The following is a 21,785-nucleotide window of genomic DNA, read 5'->3' as shown; positions in this document are numbered from 1 at the left end:
GATTGCATGCTTGAGGCCAGCTTGGATTCCAGGCCTCACTGCATTTCTAAAGATTTGTCTATTTTTGTGTATCTGAGTGTCTCGACTACAATGTATACTTGTTACCACATATGTGTCTGGTGTCCATGGAGACCAGAAGAGGGCGTCTGATTCCTTGGAGCGGGAGTTACAGATGGCTGTGAGGTGCCATGTGGGTTCTCTGGAAGAGCAACCAGTCCTCTTATTCCTGAGCTGCCTCTCCAGGCTGTAAGTGAGGATTTTAAACTCCACTTTTGCTCGGATCCAGTGGTCTCAGACACTGTGGCACACAGTGTCTACAGTACTCTGTGAACTCACCCTGACTCCTGAACATATGGAAAACACCCAGGACAGGGCAGGAAATGTCTAGAAAAATAACAAACACAGTCTCTACTGTCAACAACAAATTTGAGAGCTTAAGAGTCCAAAATAAGGTTGGAATTCAATATAAAACCTCTTAGTTGTTACATGGGTGCTGGTCCTCATTCCTGAAGAGGGAACTGAGGCACAGTGATTAGCATTGTAGGTTCAGGAACATCGACAGCCAGAATCTGAGCCACACTCATGTAGTTGTCTAAACCCATCCGGCGACACCACCAAACAAGCAGACCACACCTTATTTGTATTATATACTGACTTTTAATAATAATAAAAAATCTATCATGGATTTAATGAAAAGAATCTGTACATTTAAAATAAACCAGGCATGATGCCCTGTCCCTCGGGGCCCTTCCCCATTCCCCTCAGCAGGGTTAACAGGGGCCCTGGTTCTCTGGACGAACAAAACACATCAACAAAGATGACCGGGTACCAAGAGAAAGGTGGCCCCAGGGGACCGAGGAGACCATACTCCCCGAACCCAGCCTTACAGCCAGCCACAGGTAAGAAGGCACCCCTCCCTCCTCCTACATGCTAGTAATTCCCTGTCGATGTCCAGAAGTAGGGGAGCAGACAAACAGCCCAGGGTCCTATCTCTCTGGTTCTCTGACAAGTCCCAAATGCCCTGTTCTGAGATGACAACATCAAAATGAAGGACACGCAGCGCAGCCCTAAGGACATCTAGAGTTCCTCTCCAACTCTGGTCCAGTCACTGAAACAACACAGTCCGATGTGAGCTGGACGCTTGGGTGCTGAGGCAGGGGAAGGAACCAGTGGAGCCCGGGAGCGACGGCTCACAACCTTTAGATTTTAAAATGGAAATAACAATGTCTTAAACTTTTTCAATAATTTAGTTTCTTTTGCTTTTTAGTAGAACTGAATAAAGTTGTTGATACTACTTTATGTTGGTCCCATTAGGCAATATACTTTTCTCTGAAATTTAAAGTGTCAAAGACATAATCACAAAAACCCTAGTGGGAGGGGAAAAATCTTGACAACACTAACAATAACAGTAAGAAAAAAATACAAAACATAAAACACAGATGTTGTGTCATAAATTAACATCAGGGCCAATCTGGTACCCAGGGCTGGCAACTCAAATTCCAATGGCGGTGGGGGTTGGAAGCCAGCAGGGTTCATGAGTGTCCACGAAGTGACAGCTGTCCAGCCCAGTGTCCTCTCCTGGCAGAGGCCAGGCTGTCCCGAGTCAGCTGTGCCAGTTAGCAAGGGGCAGGAGGCACGTCCGGAAGCTTCAGCCAGGACAGGAAACAGGTAGGGTCTCCTGGAATGTGGCCCTGGGAGGAACCCAGGTTCAAAGTGCAGCTTTGCCATCTGAGGAGCAGGGTCTGCAGGCCTTCACCTGCCGAACCCTGTGACCTTTCCCTGTGTAGGGGACCTGGGTGAGTGCAGGCATCCAGGGTCCAGCTACATTCATCAGCTCTGGGGGGCCCAAGCAGCCCTCAGGCTTTAGGCATAAGAATGGAGAATCTGCCAGCCCAGCGGTGATCAGCCAGTCCAGAGAGAGGACACGCACAGAGGCTTGTCCTGGACGGTGGCAGTGGGGTCAGCTGGGTAGGTCTTGACACAGCTATGGCAGAAGCCTCAAGTCCCCTCGTGGCCCCTCCGTGTCTTCTCACACCGCAGCTGCAGAGGCAGTGGCCGAGCAGGGAGTATGTTGGTATTCAGAGGTCTCCATCCACCGGAGGCTGGCACAAGCGGTAGAGGCTGGCAGGCAGAGGCGGAGGAGAGCGTGAGGAGGGACTGCATGGCCACCACGTGTGGCTAGTTCCCCTTCTACTGGGACAAGCAATCCACACCCAGAAGAATACACAGAATAGTAAGTCCTGAACCTGCCCATAACACCTTGTCCCCTCTCAAAGAAAGATCCTGTGCCTCTAGAGCAGCTGTTCTCAACCTGTGGGTCTCTCAACCCCTTTGGATATCCTGCATATCAGATGTTTACATCATAATTCATAACAGTAGCAAAGTTACAGTTACAAAGTAGCAATACATGAGGCCCTGCGATATATGGTCACAGCATTAGGAAGGCTGAGAACCACAGCTCTAGAGGAGCACAGAGTGTTTCCAAATGGTGTGTGTATTTGGATGCACATAGGGTATTGTGAGCCTGTCTGCTTGTAGCCTTGATGGCTCCTTGGATTTGGAAGGACTGCAGAGTGGAGACACTGCAGAATACCGTCAATGAAGGAGTGTGCACTGGGCTTCAAGGAGAGGCAGCCATAGAGAGGGATGACTTTAGGGGGAGGGAGGCCAGTGTGGTGAACTGGAGTGACCAAAGCCACACTAGGACATGGTTAAATGTCTAAGCCTAGACTGTCTAGGGACAGCTCTGCTATTAGCTTTGTGACTTTGGGCAAGATACTGAACATCTCTGGGCCTCTAAGTGCCCACCTGCCAATGAGGGTCTCAGCAGAGCCTTGCTCACAGGGCTGCTGCAGGGGTCAACTGGGTTTATGAGAGGGCAGATGACACTGTCCCTGGACAGGCCGGGCACCATAAAAGTATGAAGACAAGTTGAGAGCAAGAGAACATGGCAGACCAAAGGACATGGACAGGATGCGGGGAGTGGACACCAAGGCCCTGATCAGGAATATACTGGGGTTCTGGGGGGGACACTGTCACTGAGAAATACTGTCTGAAGCCACCACTCAGAACTCCTAGGCAGCCAGGGGAAGCAGAGTGGGCAGGGACTGAGGAGCCATGACCCCCTGAGGGGCTGCAGGAGCTGGTAGCTAAAGATGACACAAGGCTGGACTTACAGAGTCACCATAGGGGTGGGAAAGGAGCCCAACCGCCACTCAGGGGCTGGGCAGAAGTCAGGTAGCAGGCCAGCGTGGCTCCCGGAGATCCTAGAGTGAGAGGTAGCTCCACAGAACACTAGGATTCTGTCTGGGGTGAGACCAGGAGTCTGATGCCAAGCAGGCCTGGGCCTTCCTGGAGAGAGCACAGGGCTGAGAGGGGGTGGGTAGCCACTTACCGCGGTGCACCTTGGGGCATGGGGTCCTTGATGCGGAGGTTTTTGGCCAGAATCTCCACTCGGGGGCCCTAGAAGGAAAACCACTGTCAGGCCTGGACCTGGAACTCGGGGTACAGGGGGAACAGGGAGCCAGGTTGGGTAGCAAATGTGAACAGCTAAGACTGACTGAGCAAGGTGTCTGGGACTGAAGAGGACCAGTCCTAAGATGAACCTCATCTCACGTGGCTGAGCTCAGGGTCCCTGGCCACGCTGTCCACTGAGTGCGACCTCACCTGTTTGCGCATGATGTCCGTGGCCTGCATGACACACTTGGGCAGCAGCCCGTGACTCCGTGCCAGGATGGCTGCTTGTTCCAAGGACACGCTTAGGGTGCTCCTACAGTGCGTGAAGGAAGAGGTAAGATAAGGGTCGCTTCTTATTCACGTGCCTCCCTTCCTCTACCATCTCCAGGTGTCCACTGTCTCTCAGGGAAGTTCCTGGACCCACCCATCCGGTCCACCTTCCATCATACCTCGTCTCCTCAGCGCACACTACCCACACCCCTAAGGCTGTACCTGAACCAGGAGCTTCCTGGAGTTTTCTATGAGAGCCCACAGCCCCAGGCAGAGACTATGGCAAACACATGACTAAGGGATGGCCCTTGGAGGCTCTGTCAGGGGGTCAGAGAGGGGCAGAGAGTGTGTGCCTTACAGCTCCTGAGACTGGATTGAAAGACAGACCTTTCAGATTCTAAATCTATAGCTCCATCCAGTCACCCTGAGCCCTGTACCTCAGTTTCCCCAATTGTAACGTGCCAGGCCTCCCCGACACAGTGTGCCAGGCCTATACTGTAGGACACTCAGCAGTTTCTCTCCTTTCCACAGACATGAGGACCACAAATGTATCCAGACATGGCTGGGTATTCCTAGAAGAGGACACTCTTGCCAGCTGAGAACTCCAGGATAGCGCCACACTGTCTCAACAGTTACAAGGAGACAGCAGCTACCCCTGGGTAGACGCTGGCAAGATGGCCCGCTCATGGTGTCTCCTTTCTCAACTGGCTAGAATCAGGATAGGGCATGGTGCTCCCAGGCTCACTGACCCTGGCCAGTCCATTTCAGAGATAGGTAAGCCAAGGCCCAGAATATGGGCACTGCAGCACTCAGATTTGAACCCAGCCCTCCCACCTCTGTGGGTGAGCCCCCAACTTCCCAGAGCCTACCCAGCCCCACTATGTCCCATCCGGCCTTGGCTCAGGCTCACCGCTGCATGCCGGTGCCACACATGGTGATCTGACATGCCCCCAGGCGGTAGCAGAGCTCGGAGGAGACAGGGATGAGACCGGCGCCCAGGCTTCCGGCAGCACCGGCTTTGGGGTGCACGAAGGACTTCATGAGGCGGTATAGTTCGTCCAGGGCGTTGATGGGACGTATCAGCTGCAAGGGAGGTGACAGATGTCCAGGAGAGGCCTGCCCTGAGACCTCCACCGGCCTTTGCTGACATCCTTCTAATCCAGCTGTTACACAGCTGTCTTCCTAGCACCCTGTTCAGACCTCAAGAACCATCAGCAGCCCCCACTACCCTGTAGGTTAGCATTTAGTGTTTACTGTTTCAGTTCTGACCTTCCAAATTGGCTCTTTCCCAGCCCCGCCTAAGCCTAAGCAGGTGTCCTGTTTTATCCTCTCTAAACCTGTCACAACTAGTTCAAGTGGCCACTCTCCAAGCAGCAAGTCCAAGGGCTTGACCAAAGTGACAAGCTGTTCCTTATATTGTCTCCCTCTGGTCTGTATCCAACAGACTACAAAATCCCCAAAGATGGCACCCACACTCCTCAGAGCTCACAGCCTCTACGCCCCATGGCTAGTTCCTCAAAACATTTCCAAGTTCGAGGCCTGCCTGGGCCTGGGGAGCCAGGAGACCCAGAGAGATGCACTGTGGGTGAGAGGCAGAGGGATAGAAACCACTCAGGGCTACCATGACACAAAAGAACTGAGCCCCAGCTAGGTCTCAGAGTATCCATCTCTCACAAGCAGCTGGAGCCTGTTTTGTCATTATCCTTAGGAGACTTTCGGGGGTACTAAAGTGGTTAAGAACAGACATGACACTTGCTCTTAGTCAAAAGGTCAAGAAATGGCATCACCTCTGGTTTCGATGGAAGAAATTCTGATTTCTAAATGCCTGACAAGAATCTGAAGCAAAAGGATGACATGTGAAGCCGTACTTAGAGTGGCATTCACCATTCTGATCCTTAGGGGTCTCAGCTCAAGAAACATGATAGATTAAAGTGTTCATCAGAGAGTCCCAAGCAAAAGAGGCCAGCAAGAGCATGTCACCCAGGAAGTCCTAGGAGGAGGAAACAAGCTGACAGGGGTTGCAGGGGCTTTGGGGGTCTCTGGGCCTGACTCTGGTTAGAGCAGACTCAGCCTGTAGTGACCCCACCCTGCTCAAACTTCAGCAACAGCAGCACACCTGGTCGATCTTCATGGCTGTGGTGCCAGAATCCGTGGGGAGGTTGGACCGCTCCAGGTAGAACGCCCTGAAGGAAACAGACAAGGCTGAGGATTGTCCCATTACACACACATGCTCTGCCTGGTCCTCCCCTGCCTCGGGTCCCAGCACCTACAGCTACCGCCCTGTATCCTCCCCAGACTCTCAGAAGGAGGTCATTGAGTGCCCACTGTCACCTGCTCCTCCAGTGACTCCAGGGAAGCCAGAAAGGTTTCTCTGGACTTCACCGCCACCTCTGCCTTCCCTCCCTGGACAACAGCCCAGCATCCTGCTCCTCCACTCCCATTTCTGGTTCCTCTTCTCTAAATATTCAACAACTGGCACAAAACTGTTCTGGTTCACCAGCTTGTGGTCTTTCTCACCCTCTAAATCCTTCTAGACAGGGCCAACCAGAAAACACTGGCCCTTTTAACCAGGGAGTCCTTGTCTTCTGTCATACACAGAAGTAGGAGGAAAAGCCACAAAGAATTCTGGAAGAAACTATCTTAGCTGTGTTTGAATAAAACTTTATTTATACATAAGGAGTGAGCCTGATTTGGTGGCCCAGCCTTGACAGAATAAGCATTCATGAAGAACAGGACAGCTTCCCAGGTCCCAGGGCAGTTCAGGGCCCACAGAAAGTCTCCATGAACACCCTGAGCAGATGGAATTAACAGCTAATCAGACAGACGTGGGATAGACGCAGGACAAGAATTAAAGTGTAAATTGTATGCTGGGTCTTAGTGCCCAGTAAATGTGCAGAAGCTTTGGCTTCCAATTTGCAAATGGTCAAAGGGGACCTGGGAAGAGAGTGGCCCTCGCCATGGAAACCAGGCCCCTGTTCTCTCCCTCCTTGGTATTGCAGGGAAAGCAGTGAGATGGGACTTGAGAGAGGCTGTGTTTAGGAGCCTGGTCTGGGGGTCTGGTAAAGGTGAGATTGTGGGTGTGTGGCGGGTATGGTCAGGGTGTGGTTGTAGGCATGGCTGTGGGTAGCTGTCATGGGAGTCTCAGATCTTAGCTGTTTTCCTGGGTCCAGCTGTTCTCCCTCTGGTTCTATCCGCTGCCCTCTCAACCTCTCTCTAAAAGTTCTCCTCAGAGCAAGACCCAGTGCTAGGAGGCTAAAGATCCCAGATGGAACCCTCCCTTCTAGTTCTTCCCTGCACTGGGAGGAATGGGCCAAAGATACTGAGTTCATCTGTCTGTGTGACCTGGTGCAGGCTGTGTGGGCCTCAGTATACTCAGTTGTTCAATGGGCTAGCAGTGGCCTCCATGCAGTGCTGTATGTGCTCTAGAGGGTTAGACTTGCCCATGGCTTTGCACGATGTATCTACACCCTGTAGGCTCCCCCCTCACCCCAGAGCCCGCATTCCTCCCTTACCCACCCCCCTCTCAGCCCACGTCAGCTACCTGAGCTTTCTATAATACTGTTGCACCTTCTCCAGGGACTGTGCATTGATCTCCTGCTGCAGCTCTTCTGCAGCCTGGCTTCCTGGAGGTGGCGGCCCTTCTACATTCTCCAGAGCTGTGAAGGAAGGCACGGGAGGGTGGGTGCTGGGCCCTAGGGTGCTCAGTGGTCCTGCCTCCGCCCCTCCCCCGCCAGGTGACTCAGCCTGGCTGCTGACCTTTTGTGAACAGCACTGTGTGCAGCCTGAGGCTGGCCCCACCCTCCAGGCGAGAGGGGAGCCTGGAGAAGTGGAAGCCGTCGAGGTAGAAGACTACCTTCAGCGCCTGCCTGCTGCCCTCGATGTGGTAGAAGACATTGGTGTCTGTGGAAGCAAAGCAGGGTGGCTCACTACGGAGGCCAGAGGGGAGTCCCCACACAGCTGCACCAAAACTCCTTCCTCAAGGGCCAGAGTGGCACTCCAGAGGGTTAACCTTATACTTCCAGCCCTCCTGACTCACAGGGGTAACCTCAGACTCTCTTGTCTTCCCAGCCTCGAGGTGGCATGCTGGGACTTCTATGGTTGACATCCAAGGCTTTCCCTGACCTAACATCTCAGCACCATCAAGCCCCTACCTCCCCACCCCCTCTTCGACCCCATGCTTAGCTTTGAACAGCCCCAGGCGGCCTCCAGACCTGCCTGTGATGACCTCTCCTTTCACCAGCTCCCACAGTCTCCCCAATGCTTTACTCTTGACCCCGACACTGCCCCTGACCCTGAGGAGAGCTGGCCATAGTGTCTTCAACCTCCCCAACCCAGCCCTGTGACTCCCTTACCTGGCAGCTCAGAGCAAAGGCCCTGTAGTTTATCAACACCCATAAGGAAGAATTATGGCTGACAAACATGACTCAGAGCCCATGCCTGTACCAGGCAGGCATCACTAATCAATCACTGCTTCTCCCTGAGCCCAATTCAGCCTGCACACAGGTAGCTACTGTCAGCTGAAGACTTTACCAAGTATTTTGTTGTACCAACAAGATAAATAGCTAATACACCCTCCCCCCTTTTCCATGTGCTCCCCAAAGGCTGACTCTGAGTCTCGGGTTGGGCTTGGGAGGCTTAAAGCACTGGAGACTGGTCCACTTGGGCTGCTAGCCTGGCAGGAGAGGAGAGCTAGTGTGGCTCTGAGCAGCCTGACTTGGGGCAGGAAGGGAGGGTTCACTCACTGGCCACAGAATTCTCATCCAGCTGCTTAAAGGAGAAGGTGACATTGTCCAGCTCCGACAGCGTCACCCAGATGTCCTCCAGCATGGTCCGTTCCTCCTTCTGCAGGGAGAGGTGGTGGGGAGGGAGAATCAGATGGGTGTGACTTTATACGTGACATCACGGTTCATCCCACCCCCTGTCCTGTACCCCATATGGGTCAGAACTCAGTTCTGCTCTGCCTTGCTGTGTTGCCCCAGTAAAGCCACACCAAGTACCGTCCAAAATGTAGGCAACTCCGTGAGCACCCACACTTCCTTTCTTTGGCCCTCCACACCTGTTCTGTACCCCCTTCTCAAGGCTGTCCAGATCCTGGTCCTCTTTCCCCACCCAGCCGCCATGACCGCCTGGACACACTCAGTCTGCCTCTGTCCAGCCTCCCAGCCAACACCCACTTCCAGTCAGGGCCATTCCCACCAGGACATCTCAGAGGGTTTTCTCTCCATCTGGTCCCCTAACCACCTCTCTCCAAGGTCACACGCTTCCTTTTAAAACTTAACCCAGATCACGAGTCCCCTGTCCTTCTGCTTCTGAGTTATCTTCTACCTGCAGACCACCCCACCAACCTTGCTTTCCTGCCTGTCCCTACTGGCCACACGGGCCTCTCCCCAGGGCCTTTGCACATGCTGCTCCTCTGCGTACTCTTCCTCAGACCTCCGTGTCGGCTGGCAGAGGTCATAGATCAAAAGCCACCTCCCCAGAAAGTCTGACCACTTCCTCCAGAGAAACTCAAAGTCCTTTTGGCCTTTCTCTCCTCTCAGTCTACTTCTCTAGAACATAAGCTGCAGACCCAGCGGCCAGCTCAGTGCTGGTGACATCAGTGAATGAGCTGGATCTTGTGTTCCATCCTGGGAGGTTAGAGAAGGCTGCCCGTGGGTGGGACAAGAGGCAGATCGCTGAAGACCAGCAGCAGTACCCATCAGGGGTTAGCAGGGGGCGATCTGGGGCTGTGCTGCCCGTGGGCCGCCTGAGGTAGTCTCTGGAACCACACGTACTGGCGCTCCTGTTGGATGATGAGCCAGCATTCCTGCCCTCTACACATGCACTAGATTCAAGTAATATTCTCTCCCTCCCTGGACACCTCAGCTGCCAGCCCAGACTGTTACTGATACCTGCCTGCTGCTCAGAACCATGGGTCGTTTCTGTCTGTCTGCCTCTCTTTTCCAGGATGCCACAGAGCACAGGGACTATTGTTCATGCACAAAGTCCAAAACGAACAGTAAATGGTCAGCAAATCACTGCCACATAAACCCCTGGGTGAACCGGAGCCGAGAGTACCCGAAATAGTGTCTCTCCCGTGCTGCCAACGACCTCGGCCGCTTACCACCGTGGCCGGTGCCAGCAGAGACTGCCAGTGCAGCAGGACGCCCGTGGCCGCCACCTGCTCCAGCCACTTGCGGCTGGCATCCCTGCTGCTTTCTTCATACTCCCCGTTGTTGTTGTAGCGGTAGTCGAGGGCGGCCAGCAGCTGCTCGGAGAAGGTGCACACAGCTGCCACCAAGGCCTGACAGAAGACAGCATCCCTGCGCAGCTGCAGCTCCGTGTCTGTGGGAGGTGCGGAGGGCCTCTGGGTGAGCGGTGCTCTGCCGACGACATCTCCACCCTCAACACCTGAACCCAGGACCCGGCATGCCCATGGCGGGGGGGGAGGGGGATGTGGAGAATTCTGAATGGACAAATAGGTTGCCCAAAGCCAGTTCCGAAAAAATAAATTCTTCAAAAGAAGACAGATCTGCCCCAAATCTCACTCTCCCACTGCCCAAGTGCCTGCTTCCTCAAGAAACAAATGTCTGGTTCTTCCTAAGGCTGACATGTGTCCACACCCTGCCCCATCTGCCCTATAATGACGCACGGGACACCTCAGCCTTGGTCACATGAACACTAGCAGTACTAAGCTGCACATTCAAGACTAGTCCCAAGAATGCTCTCCCCCTGCCTCACCTCCCCATGTTCTGTCCCCGACTGGTCAATGTCAGGCAGTTGGTAATCTGTATAAGAGTAGGCACACGTACACACGCACTACTCATGTGTACATATGCATGTACACACACACACACACACACATTCACAAAGGTATCCTGCAACTCCATCCTCCATTATCCAGGGCTTGGCTCTACTGATTCAGAGCCTATGCTCCTCACCCTCCATCTTCTGCCACTCTCCCTGCCAACACCCACCAGGCCTAACAGGTAGCACTAAACAGGGCTCATGTTCCCCAGGACCTGAGACTAGTCCCCTGCCTGGCCCCGGGGGGGAAAAGGTAAGGTTCAAGCAGTTCTCGGTGAGACTGGGAACCAAGGCTGCCTCCCCAGGGCAGGTGCTGATGGATCCATTGAGAGCTGTTGGCCATCGAGGAACAGCACCCCAGCCTGGGGCCACAGCACCCACTGTGCCTCCCAGGGGCCCTTTCAAAGCCCCATTCCTACCTGTGCACTTCAGCAGAGCCAGAAGCAGCTGGTTCTTTCCATCTGAAAGGAGGAAGGAGAGAGGAGACGGCTGAGCCGAGCTGGCAAAAGCGGTGGCAAGCCAGTGCCTACAGCACATGGGCTCTGGCCCCTCACAGAGGTGGTGGTACTTGAGCTGTTCTTAATGCATGCTGGGTAAGTTCCAGAGCCCCTAGATGTCAGAGATGAAGGCCCTACTGCCAGTATCCCTGTTTCCTCATCAGAGAGCTGCGCTGGGGTAACCTCTTGTACATCGTGTGAAGAAAGTATGTCTCTGTGTATTCAACGGTTAATTCTGTACCTGCAGAGAGCTATGGGTTTGCTATTTTGTAAACATTCCCCTTCCTCACTTGCTGATTGGCTTAATAAAAAACTGACAGCCAATGGCTGGGCAGGAAGGGGAAGGCGGAACTTTGGTGAGAGGGAATGTCTCTGGGAGGAGTCCTGAGAGATATGGAGAGGAACAGAAGTGCCAGGGGCAAGAGAGACGTGAAGAACTAGCCCTGTGGCAGGACGTAGTGCTAGAATAGCCAGGATAATTTAGATGAGCCTGCTGAGAGTCTGCCCAGCTATATGCCTAAGCTGTAATAAATATTAATAAGTCTCTGTGCCATTTAACCACTGGCGAGTACGAGGAAGTCTTGCTATGCAGCTGAGAGCAGATAGGAAGAGATTCCATGGTGGCAGTCAGGTCCCAGGCTCATGCTAGCAACTTACTTCTGTTTAGGGACCAGGTGGCTTGGCTTGAGATGGCCACACCTCTGTAATTCCTTCCTCCTGTTCCAACCCTGGGCCCCAGGGGCCTGACTCAGGTGCCCAAAGGCTCAATTGGGTAAACGACGTATGCCGAGTAGACATTGGCGTAAGTACCTGATGTCCTCACACAAGTGTGGCCACAGGGCAGCTGGCCACTGAGGTATCAGGACTTTCTCATATCACTGACAACTCAGACCAGTGGCTCCAATCTGTGACAGTCAATGACAAGCAGTGACCCAAATGGAATCCAGTTTTAGAGGTGGAGAAGGAACGAAGCCAGAATAACAGCGTCCTGACTACAAGACACCTCGGTAGAAATAGCTTCCATTTCCAGGGCTCCTCCAGCCACAGAGACAGCCTGGGGCCTCAGCAGGTCAGGACATTCACTAGGAAATGGCTCAGCTACTCTGTCCCTCTCTAGACATGAAGACAGGGCCACATAGCTAAGCCCAACCCAGATAATACCACAGTCTATACTCAGAACCAAAGGCCACCAACATGTGTGACACCCTGTCTACCCACGGACCTTCCACATATCGCTGGATGTTGTCCACCAGGGTCCTGATGGAGCTGGGCAGGTTCCAAGGGTCCTCCTGGATGCTGATCTGGATCAAGTTCCGCCCTCGGACCGTGCACTCTTCTTTCTGTTTGAACTCTGGGGCAGCAAAGTAGCAAGAGGGTGTGAGGTCAGGAGAGGGCTGGAGGTAGCTCTGAAGAACGGTGGCACAACTGCCTGTGTCCCATCTCCAGATCACAATGCTCACTACCCTACGTCAAGGTAAGTGACGGGACTCATGGGTATTCACAGGTCGTACAAGGCAAAACCAAGGGAGGCATCACAGCCCAGCATCCACCACAGACACCGTTAGTCAGCCTCCATACTTCCCTCTCCGTCTCCCCACAGCTACAACCAACCCAGTACAGACATCACTAATCAATCACAGCTGGTTCTCCTAGAGCTGGAAGCTGAAGCTACAGGCTCCTCAGGTATTACCTCAAAGCCATAACCAACTGAGTCGGCAGATGAGTGGTAGACCAGTTGTCTTTCCCTACACAGAAGCAGCAGCCCAAACTTGGAGCAGGAAAGAGATGGGATTTATCTAAGGTCAGTCATTGAATGACCAGTCCAAGGTCAGGCAGACACTGGACCCTGTCCTTTTTTCCCTGTTTGGGTTTCTGAGACCCCCGTGGCTGTGCCCTCCATGTCACCTCTGGCTTCAGAGGCCCATCACTGGGTGGCACCCCTGAGATAGTCCAAGGGTTCCCAACCCTCTGCTTTGCCTCATCCTATGGGAAGATGGCTGCTATCTGAATCCGGTCTCCTATACCCAGTGGGTGAGCCCAGAGGTCTGGAGAGCACTGACTCATCTCAAGGTCACAGTGTTCAGAGCAGGCCTGGAATAAGCTGGAATCAGTTTACTGGCGCCTTGGTGCAGAAGCGAACAGATGGATGGGTGGGTGGATAAGCAGATGAGATGTGGGCCTGTGGGTAGACGGCGGGTGTGGGCGTGGGTGGGTAGGAGGACAGCGGATGGACTGCAGATGTGTAGGTGCAGAATGAACAGGTAGGAGGATGTAAGTAGGTGGGTGAAGGGCAGAGACGAGTGCATGGATGGACGGAGGGACGGAGGGAGGGAGAGAGACAGGCAGAGGTGGAGGGAAGGTGGGTGATGGACAGACGGCTGGTCAGAGGGTAGATAATGTGTAGGGATGGATGGAAGGAGGTGGACAGGCAGATGATGATGGATGGATGGATGGATGGAGGGAGAGATGGACAGAGGGTGGGTTATGATGAATGGACAGATGGATGGATGGATGGATGGATGGATGGATGGATAGATGGATGATGAATGGACGGATGGATGGATGGATGGATGGATGGATAGAAGGATGGACCAATGGATAGATGGATGGACAGATGGATAGATGGATGGACCAATGGATGGATGGATGGACAGATGAATGGTAGGTGTACATGTACAGGCAGATGGATGGAGGGTGGATGATGAAGGATGCAGGGCTGGTGAATGTATATATATACATATATATATGTATAGAGAGAGAGAGAGAGAGCGCTGCAGGGCAGATGGGTAGGATGTGAGGGAACGTTGGGTAAGCAGATGCAGAGATGGCGCGTGATGGCTGGGGGCGGTGTGGAGCGTGAGTAGGGAGATGTGAGACAGACGGAGGGTGGGTGAGTGGATGCGGGGTGAATGGGTCGGGAGGGGGACGGCTACACCATGGCGTGGATGTGTGAACGGGAGGATCACCGATGCTTCCTCCCCCTCCCCTCTCAACCAGACGCCACGGAGGCCTGAGCACATCCTTCCCTCAGTAATCCCTCTCTAGGACGCTCTGAGCCGGCACCCGGACCAACACGTGCAGAAGACGTTTTTGATGTTGTCTCCGTCATATCTGCGGCTTTGATGTATTGTTAATGAGTAACACGTTGTGCTGGTTTCTTAGCTCCATGGAGCTTACTGTGGCACTCATGAAACTAAGTTTCTAATAGGGAGAGTTTCGTTTTTAAGTTACATCGGCCATAAAACTGACCGTAAATAAAAATGATTCACACTGTGATATTCGCAGACTCTGTGCGTCACGCTCAGGGGGGACAGTGCAAGGACTGAGATCATGTTCCAGGCTGTCCTCCTGCCTCACCCCACAGGCCCAGGAAAAATAAGAAGAAGAAAAAAATTCCAGGCTCAGTCTGAATAAACACAAGAGTGACCTGGCTCTGGCTCACGGGCTGGAACTATCAGAACCAAGGCCCTCCCATAGCTGTCCTGCAGAGGAGGGACAGAGACCTGCATGTGGCCTTCCAAGGCCCCTCACCTTGCCAGCTGTGCTCCATGGGGAAATGCCTGGTCTCCTCAAACGCCCTGTTCATCACAGGCCCCTTGAGCAGGGCATGGATGGAATCCACCTAGAGACAAGAAGCCCCCGTGAGTGCAGGAAGGGCCTGACACCCGCAGTGTGTCCCTGCTTCCCTATCCCAGCATGGGCAGAGCGATCCAGGGCACAGTGGGGCAGAGGTCCTACCTGGTTAAAGAGATGTTCCAGGCAACCGTGAAGTTTGTCCTGCTTGTCAGATGGGATGCGCATGTCACAGGGCAGCTCGTCCCCTAGCACAAAGGAGGAACAATAGCATCAGCCACAGCTGTCCCACCTCACGCCTTCCCGAGGAGTTACCATGGCTACAGAGATGCAGACCCACAGAGGATGCGGATGTGACAAGCTCAGGCCACAGTCAAGGCCCTGGATAGAGAGCCCTTTACCCCTGTGAGCCTCCGTTTTGCCATGGGCATCGAAGTCTTGTCGGATTAGCAGCAGGTGACAGTCAGGGAGAGGGACTGATCCACTATCCAGCTACTCCTTCCTTCCCTGGATTGTCTTTCTTTTTTAAAAAAGTATTTAATTATATCTATCTATTTTGCTGGGGTGGCTGTGGTGCTCAGGTGGGGATCAGAGGACAGTTTGGAGCCTGTTTTGTCCTCCACCATGCACGTCCAAGAAATCAAACTCAGATTATGGAACTGGACAGAGCATACCCTCTCACAGTGAGACACTGCACTGGCCTCTCTTGATTTCCCAGATGATCTCACTCTGTATACCCAGGCTGGCCTCTTAACTCAGTTGTAGCCCAGGCTAGCCTCAAATTTCCAGCAACGCTTCTACCTCATCCTCCCAAGTGGGCAAGAGTCAGCAAGCCTACTTTACCAGCTTCCTCACTCGAGCACCCTCCGCAGTGTTACCGGGACAGCCTTCCCGTCCAGCATGTAGCTCACGGGCTACACAAGTCTGTAAAGTCTGCTCTGACCTCCATTCCCCTTCCATTAAACAGATGTAGAATTAAGATTACTTTTTTATGCACAGACTCTACTGGACAGACACACGGGAGAGTACGAACAGACATAACACTTTGAGACCTAGGAGGCTGGGAACTCACAGGGGTCGGGATGCCTCAAACCCTTGAGGGAGTTTCAGTAATGTACTGTGTGGTCACAGAATGAATTCTTCCATTCTTGTTGTTGTGGTGGGAGGACAGGGCTGGGGGCAGACCCAGCACATGCTGGGCAAGCATTCCACCACTGAGGTATACCCATGGCGCACAGTGATTATTATGTTTTAGTCTGAAGCAAATAGACTAAAATGAAAAAATAAAATCACCAAGCTCAAAGCTCCCACAGAGCACCCCCTAGCTTACAAGGCAAGGCTAATACTGCAATCCATCCGTCTACCTGCCTGCTTGCTTTCTGGGGACCACTTGATAGTGGCCCCCAAACTAGCAACGGTCACTGATGGAGCAGAGGAGGGCCAGGTTTTTCACATATTTCTTTGAACTTTCTCTGCTGCTTGGATATTGCCCAGGATGGGACTCAACTTTAGGGAATCCCTCGGCTTCCATGGCCTGAATGAAATCAGCAATCTCTCAGAGGCACCCAGCATGTGTCTGTGTGTGTGTGTCTGTGTGTGTGTGTCTGTGTGTATGTGTCTGTGTGTGTGTCTGTGTATGTGTCTGTGTGTGTATGTGTGTGTGTGTCTGTATGTCTGTGTCTCTCTGTGTCTGTGTGGGTATCTGTGTGTGTATCTCTGTGTGTGTGTGAGTGTCTGTGTCTGTGCATGCACTTGTTCCATGTGTCTGACACTGATGATGGCTGGTTCTTCTCTTCATTTGACTGGCTGCTGTGTGCCCAGCACCTGGCTGGTCTTAGGTATATAGTAAATATTTTCTGAGAAACTTCTCCCATTCTGTGATACTGAGGAGTGTGGTAAGATACAGCAAAACAGAGCCAGAAGTGGTGGCACATCCCAGCACTCAAGAAGCAGAGGCAGGTGGACCTCTGTGAGTTTGGGACAGCCAGGGCTATTACACAGAGAAACTCTGTCTCAAATCAAACAAACAAGTAAACAAACCCCAGCAGAACAGTCACAGTCTTCCCATTGCAACCTCTCTATCCCACACTCCCCAGAAGCCTCTTCTCCGAGGTTACTCTCACCTGAGCCCATCTCGTCACTGCCCAGGTACGAACTGTTGCTTCTCACGCTGGTGTAGGACAGGACAGAGTCCCGATTGCTGTTACACTCACTGCAACAGGACAAGAGACACCCTGAGTCACCCTCATCCCAGCCCTGGAATACACCACCTGGGGTGTAGACAAAACTCCTAGTCTTGGGCATACACACAGCTAGAGGCAGTGCAAGACCAGCCCGGCTTGGTGTCTGACCCAGGAAACTCCCTCAGGCCCCAGCTCAGGAGCACAGAAGGGACTTTCTTCACTCTGGTGTCTCGGTGTCTGTCACCCAGGTTTCTGAGCACTTCAAAGCTCTCAGTAGCTCAGACACACCTGCGCACACGGCACTTGGTCAAAAAGAACTCAACAGGATGGGGAACAGGAAGACGCCTTGCCAACAGCTTTTTGAACAAGGAAAAATCAGAGCACCAAAGATGTAAGGGGGAGGCAGGCTCTGAGACAATGCCCCAAGAACTCAGAGTGAATAGCAGGCAGGAAATCCTGCTGTAGAGACGCCGTGGAAGGTGGCCACGGGGACGGTGCTGAAGCCAGGTAGGCTGGCAACACCACCCCCACAATCCTGTGGCTTTAGACGTTGCCCACACTACAGACTGAGACAGACTCTGAGTCAGACACTGTGATTTTTCCACTGGGGACCCCCACTTCTCTGTGGTAATGAGAATGACCTGTCATAGCACAGAAAGTCCTGTTTCTGTCTGGTTACTAATTAACACCCAGTTGGTATTTTCAAAATAAATTTAACAATTCCAGAAATGCCACTCCCATCCTCAGAGGCAGGAAAAGAAGAAAATGTCTGACTCCTCTGATCTACAGAAGCCCCACCCACCACAGAACCGACTCTCGTCCAGCCTGTAAGCATATGGAGTAACATAGAATGGATGGTGTCCATCTGCCAGGCTCGGAGGCCTCAGCTCAAGGCAAGGGAGCCGAGGAGGCATTCTGGAATGTTCTCCAGGAGGATCAGATGGCCCTGGCCCTGAACTTCCACCCCACCACACACACACATTAGCCTCATAGACTGATGCACCTGCATCTTGGGAAATGCCACAGCTTTGACTTTCCCACTGGTCAGAAGCCTCAGTTGTCTGGTGACCTGTGGCCGCACACACCTGTAAGAGTCGCGGTAGCTCATGGTGTCATGGCCCGAGTCTTCCTGCTCATCCTCCGACACCTTGAAGCACACCTTCTTGATGCCACCATGGTCAGTCCTGTCCACTTCGCTCTCCTCACTGACCGGTGGGGAAGATGAGGTCTCCTCCACCAAGGGTGGGTCACAGGGTACGGCTGACATGGGCTCTGTGATGGTTGACAGCAGCCTGCCAGAGCAAGATACAGGCCTTGAAGGTGAGGACACGGGCTGGCAGGGCACCGCCACACGGCTCATCAAAGTCCAGGCTTCATCTCATCTCTGACTCCACAGTGAGAGAGAAGGGAAGTCCCACCAGCAACTCCATGGATACCCAGTGCTGCCTCCTGCTGGCCCCAGCTATAAGCACTTCACACAGGCTTGGGGTGTGGTACAGGCCAGAGGATAATAAACGCTAAAACCAGTGTTTTCAACCTGTGGGTATACACCAAACAGCCTTTTCACTGGGGTCACGCGTCAGATATCCCACATATCAGATATTTGTTAACTTTATGATTGGGGTCACCACAAAACGAGGAGCTGTATTAAAAGGCTGCAGAATCACTGTCTTAGACGAACCAGGCATGGGAGGTCACACCTGTAGTCTTGGCACTCTGGAGGCTGGAGTTAGGATCAAGAGTTCTAGGTCAGCCTCAGCTACATGAGACTTTGTCTCAAAACAACAACAACAACAACAACGTAAATGTAAACAAGAAACCCAGAGTCTGCAGATCAGAGCACCTCAGTTACAGGCACGAACTCTGTGACTGCAGTACACCATCTGCAGGGATGTCTACAATAAAACTTTAATTAAAAGTAAAGTAGGTAGTGGTCAGATTCCAGCCTCTGGTGCACAGCTACAGTGAGCATCAGGTAACAGCACAGGCTTTGCAGCCACACCGGGCCCTGATAACCCTCTCACACTGGCATTTCCTAGGTTAGAGGCAAGTTATTCCCGTAGGAGTCTCTGTTCCTCCTCTGAGAAGTGGGGTAACATCAGGATCCCCACGGGAGGCCGCTGTGAAGAAACATAAAGACGAAGGGCAATCACCTGGTCCCTGCAAATGATAGGCCACTAGGTCTGTAAGAACTTTAAATAAATGTGCCCACAAGGGGGCACTGGGCAGTGTCTGGTGACAATCTGGGCTGTCAACTAGAGGATACCATGGCCCTGAGCAAGCAGAGGCCGGGCATACTGCAAGCATGCTACACGCCCAGGAGCCCCACCACACACCAACCCCCTGAATCGCCAGACCAAAGTAGGAGCCTTTCTTAAACTTGACTGCATGCTCTCACTGCACCAGATGGTGGTGATGATGATGATGATGATGATGATGATGATGATAAAACCCTTTAGCACTATCTGGTACCAGGCCATGCACAAATGGTCCTGGCTGACTGGCTCTAAAATGTTCCTTCCAGATAGCAGACAGAAAGCAGGTCCCTACATTGGTCCAGACACTGTTTCTGGTTCGTGCACTTTTCAGGCCTCTTGGATCTACAATGCCTCCTCTTCCTCCTCCCCTTCCTCCTCCTCCTGACCCTCTTCCTCTACACCTCCTTCTGTCCCTCCTCCCTCTGCTCCTCCTCATCTACCTCCTCCACCTCTACCTCCTCATCCTCCTGTCCTCTCCTCTTCTCTTCCTCCTCCTCCTCTTCTTCCCTGCATCCACAGCCTGGACATTTATTCGTTACGTGCCTGTCCCTGGCTTTAGCCAAAGTCAACCTAAGGTGCTGTTTAACTAACCTCTGTCCCCCTCTTCAGGCTGAGGAGTGAGTGGGAGCTATCTCTGCCCAGAGCTGGCAGCGGCTGTGTGCACCACAATGTCCTATGGTAACGGGGACACCTTGTCAGCAGCCCATTGTGCTGCAGTGTTAACACAGAGACTCTCACAGGCCCTAGCCTCACGAGGACCCGGCCTCACTCCCTTAGAGGCAGCTCTCCCTAGGGACTTAGGGACTTCCTGTTCCCGCAGAAGCTCCCGGCACCTGGTAAGGACAGCCCAGGCACGCTGCACAGGACCTGAGGTGCTCAGGATGGCCGCTATGACCAGTGATGTCCAGACCGCAGCGAGGGCCCCGGGCCAGGCCTCACCTGTTGATCTGGGTGACATAATGTTTCATCTCCTTGAGGGCCACATCCAGCTTAGTGAAGAGCTGCAGGTATGCGTCCTGGATCTCACGGTCTTCCTGTTTGAGCAGAAAGCTCAGGCCCCGGTCTAGCTGGCTCAGTGAACCACTGGCTGACCCGAAGCTGCTGTCACTGAGACCCTGGCCTTGGGAGTCCCCATCTACAGCAGGTGCGCACTTCCAGGACGGGGCAGCCATGGTGGTGATACAGTGCTGGGTGTAGGCCATGGGGTTCAGGTGGCCTGTATCAAAGGAGGGGGAGGTTACTCAGAAACGGGCCCAGACCCACACAGAGGGGACCCTGCCTGAACCTCTGGACAGGAAAATATAAGCAGCTAGTTTGACCTTATGACATCTCAGAGCACTAGGATACCCAAGAAGGCAGCTGCCATTTGTTGAAAATACACTTTAATTACTGAGGTATTTTCCCCCTACTTACAGTGCAGATGTGATGGCAGGTGCTCTGGCAGCCATATTCTACCATGAGAGGCATCATGAACATGCAAGACTCATACTAAAGACAGTGATACAGAAAGACAGGACCCTGGGTCTCTGGTGACTACACAGCCACCAAACCTGCCCTGGACAGTGGCCTTCGGACATTTCTCTGTTTCCTCATCCGTAAGGTGAGCTCTAACACAAGGTCTAATAGACACACACAGGTACCTTGTTCTGGGTCAAGGCCGATGAGGGAGGGTTTGCGTCCAAAGCGGATGCTGAAGGACCTGCCCACGGAAGGGGTGGTCTTGGGGTAGGACACTTCCATGAGGTTGACGTGACAGTTGGTGGGGCAGAAGTCCAGGCCACACAGCGGGTGGGGCTCCAGGGGTGCCTGCTTGAAGGCGGGGCTGACCCTGCTCCTCAGCTGAGCTGCAAACTGAGAGGGGAAAGGTAGTGTGAGTTGGCTCCAGCGGGTCCTTGAACTCCCCGGAGTCCCTTTGTAGTCCCAATGGTCCCAAATTGGTACCGGCTGTGAATGAAGCTGTTACCCTGAGTGTCTCTGACAAGGATAGCCTGCCAAAGCTGTGGTGCTGAGTACTGACGTGGAGTCTGTTCTCTCTTTTAGCTGCAGTAATGTCTTAGAAGCCATGTCTTCTGGCCCTCAGTTCTCCTGACCTATGAGGTTCTGGGATAGTCACCTCTTCCTTCTACAATGCTTAGGACAGGGCAAGGTAAGGGTCTTGGGCAGAGCCAGGAGCACCCTGTGAGTCCATCTTGACAGTGATGCTAGAGATAGACCCACAAGGCCATCTGGTCACCATAGGCGAAGGCCCAGCCTCAGAGGGAAGCTGATGTGGGCAAACAAACAGATTCCTGTGGGGTCCGATTAGACACCTGGATACAGCTGTGCCTGAAGTCCACCTGAGGCCTACCCAGCGGCTGAGCCTATCGAGTTCAGCCTGGCTCAGGGGGAACTCAGCTGAGGAGCTGTAAGCAGAGCGTGGGCACCAAGTCCCTACCTCCTGGTAGCAGGCGATCCTCTGGCCGATGCTCTCCAGCTTGGTGTCACAGATGTTATGGAACTCGTAGTGGGACATGGTGACAATGGCGCTGCTCATGGCCATGAGCCGCCCACAGTTCTGCACGAAGATGCTGTCGTCCGCAGCAAAGGCCTCAAGGATCTGCAGGGGGAAGGGAACCACCTCTGAGCACGCGTACCACCGCGACAGAGAGTGGGGATGGGGGAGCCTTTTTACACCAAGACACCCTAAGAGATGGGGGCTGTGACACACTCATTTTGGAGAAAGGTAAAGGGAGGCTAAAAGAACAGTAACCATCTTCCCCGGT

The 21,785-nt window shown here is 53.2% G+C and overlaps 1 protein-coding gene across 1 annotated transcript in view; it reads right to left on the bottom strand.

Annotated features, from left to right (window-relative positions):
* Positions 1-637: 637 nt before the first annotated feature.
* Prex1 (phosphatidylinositol-3,4,5-trisphosphate dependent Rac exchange factor 1) overlaps positions 638-21,785 on the bottom strand; it is a 146,182-nt gene continuing 125,034 nt past the window's right edge. Inside the window, exons 23-40 of the mRNA XM_028769517.1 lie at positions 21,458-21,619; positions 20,664-20,874; positions 19,963-20,239; positions 17,851-18,057; positions 16,706-16,794; positions 14,748-14,830; positions 14,541-14,631; positions 12,232-12,360; positions 10,932-10,973; positions 9,830-10,050; positions 8,469-8,568; positions 7,483-7,626; positions 7,268-7,382; positions 5,843-5,909; positions 4,637-4,809; positions 3,667-3,769; positions 3,395-3,462; positions 638-2,121 (exon numbers count right to left, since the gene is read on the bottom strand). Coding sequence (XP_028625350.1) covers positions 2,079-2,121; positions 3,395-3,462; positions 3,667-3,769; positions 4,637-4,809; positions 5,843-5,909; positions 7,268-7,382; positions 7,483-7,626; positions 8,469-8,568; positions 9,830-10,050; positions 10,932-10,973; positions 12,232-12,360; positions 14,541-14,631; positions 14,748-14,830; positions 16,706-16,794; positions 17,851-18,057; positions 19,963-20,239; positions 20,664-20,874; positions 21,458-21,619 — 2,325 coding nt within the window. The 3' untranslated portion in view covers positions 638-2,078. The remainder of the gene's footprint in view (positions 2,122-3,394; positions 3,463-3,666; positions 3,770-4,636; positions 4,810-5,842; positions 5,910-7,267; positions 7,383-7,482; positions 7,627-8,468; positions 8,569-9,829; positions 10,051-10,931; positions 10,974-12,231; positions 12,361-14,540; positions 14,632-14,747; positions 14,831-16,705; positions 16,795-17,850; positions 18,058-19,962; positions 20,240-20,663; positions 20,875-21,457; positions 21,620-21,785) is intronic.

The sequence above is a fragment of the Grammomys surdaster genome, unplaced genomic scaffold (genome assembly GCF_004785775.1).
Source record: "Grammomys surdaster isolate TR1022 unplaced genomic scaffold, NIH_TR_1.0 193, whole genome shotgun sequence".
Lineage (NCBI taxonomy): Eukaryota > Metazoa > Chordata > Mammalia > Rodentia > Muridae > Grammomys > Grammomys surdaster.
Note: the sequence above shows the minus strand (reverse complement) of the source record. Positions and strands in the feature narration are given on the sequence as shown.